General features: G+C 35.8%; 1 protein-coding gene across 1 annotated transcript; it reads left to right on the top strand.

Annotated features, from left to right (window-relative positions):
- Nucleotides 1–622: 622 nt before the first annotated feature.
- LOC121414842 (somatostatin receptor type 2-like) lies at nucleotides 623–2,225 on the top strand. Its single transcript, XM_041607898.1, has one exon. It carries the CDS (start codon nucleotides 1,047–1,049, stop codon nucleotides 2,223–2,225), a length of 1,179 nt encoding a protein of 392 aa, XP_041463832.1. The 5' UTR covers nucleotides 623–1,046.
- The last annotated feature ends 6,043 nt before the right edge of the window (nucleotides 2,226–8,268 follow it).

Below are 8,268 nucleotides of genomic sequence, written 5' to 3'. Positions count from 1 at the left end.
TTTGCCTCCCCCTAAAAAAAAAACAATATTGCGTTTGGTCATGAGGAGCGTATGTTGAAAAAGAAACCACTGAACAAAAATAGACAGCTTAATAGTTTCTGGCCTAAAACATTACGCGTCCAAACTTAACTGCTCTCAGTCTATCTTATGCTGCTTTTTCTAGACTACAATTATACATACATATATATATATATATATATATATATATATTATATATATATGTGTGTGTGTGTGTTTGAAGTTATGCTTGTACAACAGCTTATATATATATATATATATATATGTATATATAGATATATGTAAATTTCTCATGTCCACATTCCATATTCTAATGATTCATCTTCATTCCATCGTGGATAGGTCCACAAACAAAATCCTCATTATCCACCTTTGATACCACACTATCAATTTGCTCTAGGCCTGCCGAGCCCAGTGCTTAATAGCGAACAGCATCACAAACTCGCTGCTTCAGGCGGTTCGTGATTGGCTAGCGGAGCAACTACGACTGTATCACGTGACTATCAGTATTTACCCCTCTCACGCAGCCGCACAATGTGAGTTATCTGCGCGCGACTAGTGTGTCGCCTGCATGTGTATCATAAATGTTGCATGACCAATTCACTCCTTTAGTTAATGACGAGACGCTTCAATATAAAGGAGGTGTGTCAGGGATCGCTCGTCTTACTTTGGAAATTTATCTACTGAGAGAATATTTTTCGATGTCACTCTCGTATCTTGTGTGTGTGTTCTACATGAATTTAGTCCGCGAGAATTTGACTTTGAGGATTTACAGCAGAAAGTTTCCGATATCCAAGTAACTTAAAATCTTGGAATAACAATAAACAATTCGCGTTTTTCAAGGTAATAACTTACGAATTCGCTTAGATAGCGTTTTTATTCTAGATTTAACAGTAGCTTGTGAACTCCAAACAATTCTTCGGCAGAAAAACTAGATACTATTCGACATCCTTTTTTTCAATTTAATGGCGGTCCGTTTTTTAAATATATTTGATTTTTGAAGCCTACTCTTAGAAGAAAAAAAAAACATGGAGATGGAACAATATCAGCTTAGTACGTCACTTATGGTGACAAATGAAGAGTTAGAATCGCCGAATATGTCGAATCAGACGATGATGGGATTCCCAAAAGGTGAATTGCAGTGGATGACCATTGGTATTCCTATAGTCTACGGGATCATCGTATTAATAGGTCTCATCGGGAACGGCTTAGTCATCATAGTTCTCCTTAGCTACAACAACATGAGGACAATCCCTAACATCTACATACTCAACCTCGCCATTATGGATTTTCTGTTTGTCTTGACTTTGCCATTTCAAGCTGTACAAGCTGCATTAATGGCGTGGCCGTTTGGGTCGTTTCTATGTAAGCTGATAGTTGGTTGCGACTCCGTGAACCAGTTTGCTTCGATCTACACTTTAACTTTCATGAGTGCGGATCGGTACATCGCGGTGGTGTATCCCCTATCATCGATACGGTACAGGACCAAGAACAAGACCAGGATCTTCTGTGGATTAGTTTGGGTGCTCTCCATCCTGCTCACTCTACCTACCTTCCTCTTCTACAACACCAAGACTTATAATGGGGTGACCAGCTGCTACACCGTGGATATCTCAGACAGGCAAGCACATTTCTATGCTTATTTCAATCTGGTCTTAGGCTTCTTGCTACCCCTCGTAGTAATTCTTATGGCGTATACCACGCTGTTGTACAAAATGTTACGTAGTAACCTACCCTTGAGGTCTGACGGTGCATGTAGTGCAGCTCAGAGAGCATCCAAGAGAGTTTCAATCTTAACCATCTCTGTCATTGTGGTATTCTTTGTCTGCTGGATGCCGTTTCACATCATGCAGATATGGCAAGCCATTGGTTGGACCCATAGTACAGCCGTTCGTGTGACCTGGTCCATTGCCATTTGCTGGTGTTACAGCAACAGTTGCTTTAACCCGCTTGTTTACACGTTCATCGGTGAGAACTTTAAGAAGAACCTGGCAGACATGTGCCCCTGGTGCTTCCCCGAAGCAAGCAAGTTCGACCGGAGCCGTTGCCGCGACAGCAGTACCTACACGCGCGGGGGCACCATGCGATTGCACAACGTTCACAACGAGTACACCACCAGCCCAACCATTGCACCATCGACAACACTCGGTAGTGATGGCTACAGTGAGAATTCACCCAAGATACAAACCTACACCTTCAGTACCTGATCATCACCAGTTAAACTTTTCTTGTACAGGCAGAGATTTAGACGTGTAAAACAAAAACATAATATGATACGCAGACAGAGATCATGGAACACCTTTCCTTCTTCAGGGAATATGAGATGTTCAAGATAGTGCCTAATTCGTGAAGTCATCTCGAAAGCAGGTTTTTGCACCTTAAAGTAAATTTTACTACCACCACCGATCATCGATTCGACATAACCGTTTTCAAACCGAGAAAAGGTAAATGAATCTGTATGGCTCAACACATGATTTACGATCTGAAGCATCTTGAATAGAATCATAAATATCTTTAATAACAAAACTGCACTTTGGCAATTAAAATCCTTATTACTTCTAGAAATTCAGTAGAGTGTAAAGGTTCGAAAAAAATGCATACAGATGTAATGTATTGAAATATACTCCATTTTCTGTAAAATTAATAGTCCTAGCCATTGTTAAAGGATATTTATATATATAAAGTTATAAAGTAATCATTTATTTAAGATTGCATTATAATGAACTGTAAAATATGTAGCATTTATCTATATATTTTCCTTCGTATGTATATACATATATATAGTATAAATTATAGAATAACTTGTTATTCCATGATTCATTGTATTTGTCAGTTGAGTGACGTTATTCATTTCGAAACAATGTGAATTGATAATCTGTATTTTTGAAAATTCGGTCATTGGAAAGAAGGTTCCTATGCAGAAAAGCATTCACAAACTCGACTGAAGGAGTCGTTCACAACACCAGGACGTTATCAATGATTGATGTAATATCTTTTACCAGAACCTGCTGTTACTGGGAACAGATGGTCCCGTACAAAAGCCCATTAGAATTGCAGATTTCACTAATCTTCAGGTAAAAAGATGACAAATATTATGCGCTCCTATGTTGTAGTTTTTCTTTGTTAAGCACTTATTCTTAAACCCATGATTACAGTAACAAAATACTGCAATCTTCTTATAAAGGTGCGATCTGGAAATTGGATGATTGCGTCTACAATTGATAGAATTTTTTTTCGGATTTAATCAGGGTTATAGCGACTTGGAATGAAAGGAATGAATTAAATACACTCTCTTTCTCTGACTTTTAATGGATCGCACGAATGGTAAACAACTATTCAACTTCTTTCCATTGAAAAGATAGCTTTAAGAGAGTCCGAAAGCTAATGCGAAAATTGGGAAGGAGAAAAAGACCGCTTTCCATTCCCCCCAAATTTAATCCACTTCAGCTGTAAAATCATTTTAAAATATAGAAGGGTAACTTACTAGTATTTTCTTCACAATCCTTTTTAATTTCGACTTTAAATGGAAAACCACCTACTGCTTCAACAACGCCGACATCTGCAATTTATACTTATATACTATTTTCCTACTACTACTACTACTACTACTACTACTACTACTACTACTACTACTACTACTGCTACTACTACTGCTAACACTACTACCTCTACTACTATTTCTCCTAGTACTATTGCTAATCCATCATCATCATCATCTTCTTCTTCTTCATCATTATCATCATCATCATCATCATCATGTTCACCTTTTTCTACTACTACTACTACTACTACTACTTTCTACAACTACTACTACTACTACTATTACTTTTACTACTACTACTACTACTACTACTACTACTACTACTACTACTACTACTACTACTTCTACCTCTATACTTCTCTTACTACTACTACTACTACTTCTACTAATACTACTACTTCTACTACTGCTGCTACTACTACTACTACTCCTCCTACTTCTACTACTATTGCTAGTAGTACTACTTCCGATGCTACCACTTCATCTGCTTCAACCTTTCCTACTTAAACTTCGACTTCTAAATCTACTATATACCACCACTACCAGTACTTTTTTTCTTCTACTGTGCTTCTAATGTGACTACACTCTTCCCACTGCTACTTTTACTACTACTACTACTACTTCTACTACCTCTATTGCTGCTGCTATTACCTTTACATCTACTACTATTCCCCTTCTCCCTACTACTGATAATAATACAACTATCAGTAATACTTTTCCTATACTAATATTTACCATCACTACTGCTACATTTACATATACTTCTATTATGCTTCAATACTCCTAAACAACTATTTTACTATTTCGATATTCATTACTTTACTACTACTACTTCTACTACTACTACTACTACTACTACTACTACTACTACTACTACTACTACTACTACTACTACTACTACTACTACTACTACTACTACTACTACTTCTACTACTACTACTTCTACTACTACTACTACTACTACCACTACTTCGACGACGATTGCTAATATTGCACAACTACTCCCACCACCAATGCAAATATTACTATAACACCCTTTTTTCATTTGTATGTTCTCGAAGATTCCTTCTCCTGTACAACACTCGTAATAATACTTTTATCAGAGTTCACACTCTTCCACTCATAGTTTCATCACTAGTATGCCTAATGCTGCCATCAATACCAATCCATTTACTTATAAAACAATCACTTTGATAACTACTATATACTAATGACGTTTGGTCTAGTATATTGCACATACTGAGAATGGAGATTTGTTGTTTTTTCACTGCCAATTGATGCTTTAATTTTCGCCAATCTCTTAAGTAAGACGACTTGACAAAAACTACTACTGCTGCTATACTACTACGATTACTTATCCCATTACTCCTCATCGCCCTGCAACTGCTGCAGCTTTATTTCTGCTACTACCACAACTACTGTTACCATGTCTAATTATTCAACCAATTCCATAAATACTATCATTACTAACGCTTCAGGCTTGAAAAAATAATATGCTGCTTCTGTATCCTGAGTACAAATACTACACTTCTACTAATACTTCTACTTCTACTACTACGACGAAGAATATACCACCACTATAAACATGATAAATTTTAGTCCTTCTACAACTATTGCAACTTTACTATAACTCCCCGTGTTTTTAAAAATACTTTTGAATTAACTACTACCTTTACTATCACCACCATCACCACTGCTACTACTACTACTACTACTACTACTCTTACCACTTTTTCGTCCTCTTCTTCTTCCTTCTCCTCTTCCTCCCCTTTCTTACTTTTTCCTTCTTCTTCTTGTTCTTCTTCTTCGCTGTCGTCTTCTTTCTCTACTACCACTTTTTCTAATATTTGCAAGAATAACAATAATAATACATCCCCTATACTACTTCTACTACTCCTATAGTTGTACTACTTCTGAAGCTAGGTGTTTCGTTATTGCTTGTTAGCACAACTTCTATAATTACAGTTTACACTATCATTTACGACTGTGCTATTTTATTTCTACAACTATAACATATTAATGGGGAAATTTGTTTCAAAATCTTCATATGGCAAATTTGTTACGGGGTATGATTTTGATTTATTTCAGTCTCCAGTGAAAAATTCATATGAAGTAAATATATATTTTTTGCTTATATTACGATATTCTGAATTTGATTCAGACCCAATATTGTGGTAAATGTATACAAATGTATACAATATTATTTTATGAGGAATTTCGAAAAGTAAAAACAGAGTAGAAAATAAATACAAAGTAGAAATATGTATTTTATTCTCATAACCAAAACAATGGGTAATTTTGATATTTCTCTTTTCATCCCTCTTTTACCTTCAACAATAAGCGGGTGTGAACTAAGGTGGGAGAAAAATCACCATCAGGCTTGATTCGATCGAGGAACTTTGGAAATGAAATTAGCGACCAATTTCAGGCTTCTCTTTAGCCTTTCGGGTGTTAAAGTGAGGGAAGTTTTGCCGTTGGGGTTCCACGTTGTTTTTTCAATGATTTCAATGCTTTTATTAGAATGGGGGCAAAAGGGTGGGAGTTGTGTAATTTCGATCGGGCAGCATGACCGGTAAAAAACATCGAAAGAGCTCGAAAATGGAGAGTTGCTCATTAATTGATGAGTCCAGTCAACGGATGATTTGGTTAGTAACGAACTTCTACCAGACAAGGGAGGAGTTTAAAAAAACGAATAGAGGAAAATTCTCGTTTTTTAGATAAACAGACGGAATATTCTGTGTGTGAAATTTAATGTAATCCAACGATTGGATTGATTTCAAATTGGTGAATGTTTGATCATGTTTTGGGTGATCATTATTATTTTGTGACCGCTATCATTTCATTGTTTTGTTCCAGAAAAGTGATAAATTAATTCTTCCGGTTTAACTGAACACATCGTACATCTTTGATATTCTTTTTAAATCGATACGTGTTAGAATGAAGATCCCGTTTATAGAGATACCGGGCGAAAATTTGATTGTTGTTTTAATCATATTTGTTTATGTTGTCACCATGAAATTAAACCAACCTATTTTCAAATCACTTATCTCTTCTTTCTACAATGATAATGAGTGTAAATGTTCTGTAACGTTTTGATTCGAATGACTTCTTACATACTACCCTAGCATTGTGTGATAAAATCAGTAACATATATAATTAATGTCATATGGGTATTTTCCTATTCGTTCTGTAAATATAACATATAGTATATCATCAAAATGTTTGATTAATGAAATATAAATCGTATTGTATTAAAATCACTAGTTTTGGTCTAAAATAGCAGTTGAATATTTGCATTTTCATTGTACAGAAATGACAACGAATTTAATGTGTACTGATATATTTGGTTGTTGTTTCGTCCCCTACTTGTCTCGACCAGCATGGCGGGTCATGCTTTTGTCGTCTAGATCGCTCCTGCATTTTATTAAGGCTATTAAAGCGTCTGTAAGCTTTAAACTGAAGCAGTCGTGTCTTACAAAGCTTCGTACATCTTTGAAATGTTTGTTGTGGTAACATTATGCATTATCCCATGTAATCACTTTACATGAGCATAAATATTGTGTTTCACCCGACCGAAGCCCCTCGTCCTTTGCTGTAAATTAGCCCTATTTTACAATGACTGTCATGCCCGACCTTTCGAATACTGGCCAAGGAGCAGAGCCAGTTCTACAGGGGAGGGGGTAGAGTTACTACCCCCTATGAATGTTAAAGTAGTGAAATAGGGGAACAAGGTGGAAAAGAGGGCGAAAAGTGAAGAAAGAATAGTATTAAAAGGGAAGGTATTCAATGTCATGTAATTCCATTTCCTCTGTTTTTCAATCGAAAAACCCGTATGAACATGATTTAAAAAAAAATTCTCAGAAAGTTTAGATACTAAATATGTAATAGGAGTCAGAAGGTTGAAGGGCTTGAATCCAGCACTCACTACCCATTGTCGGATGTTGCAAAGGGCAAGATTACCGTGAATATTTCATTTCAATGGAAGAAATTCCTTGTTTTAAATCCAAATCCATCTATAGATCTGATAATGAATCTTTGTTAGAAAAGCTTTTGTACCACCATACCACCCCCAAAAAAGTATTCGTCACAAAATCAGGACAAGTACTAAAGCAGGACTTATTTGTATGTTCTCTTGCGCTCCTCTGTGTATTACTGTCAATTATATTTAATGTAATCAATGCAGTAAAGTTAGTAATCATTTTGTGATATTTTTCTTTTGATGCTACGTGTATGTAAAAGCTCGTGTCACAATAGTATTACTGACACAATAAATGTGTCACGTGACTGATGAGGAAAATCTTCACTATGTCCATGCACATTTTAATACCTCTGCCACACCAACAGAATTGACTCCAAACCAACCTATGGTATGGTATAATTTTGAAAATTACATGATACTTTGGTGGGTCTGTAGTTGGTTCGGGTGGTTTGAATGCGAGATATTAATCTTCGTTTAAAACGTGAGATGATTAAAAAAATCAATTAAAATGTGCACAAATTGTGTTGAATTCAACAAGAATCGTTTGCTTTTTCTGTTTTGTATAATTCAGCTTGTGTCATAACACGTACTGTCACTATGGATAAGGTAAATACATATTTTTTTTTAATGTAGAACTTTATAACATGTTTCATATTTGGTATGTCACTATACTGAGGAATGACTTGAAAATCTTCCTCTTATTTTTGGTCCTGCGTTTTAAGAAATTGTG

The sequence above is a fragment of the Lytechinus variegatus genome, chromosome 5 (assembly GCF_018143015.1).
Source record: "Lytechinus variegatus isolate NC3 chromosome 5, Lvar_3.0, whole genome shotgun sequence".
Lineage (NCBI taxonomy): Eukaryota > Metazoa > Echinodermata > Echinoidea > Temnopleuroida > Toxopneustidae > Lytechinus > Lytechinus variegatus.
Note: the sequence above shows the minus strand (reverse complement) of the source record. Positions and strands in the feature narration are given on the sequence as shown.

Coding starts and splice junctions, on each gene's coding strand:
- LOC121414842 (XM_041607898.1), top strand. CDS start 1,047: ATGGAGATGGAACAATATCAGCTTAGTACGTCACTTATGGTGACAAAT.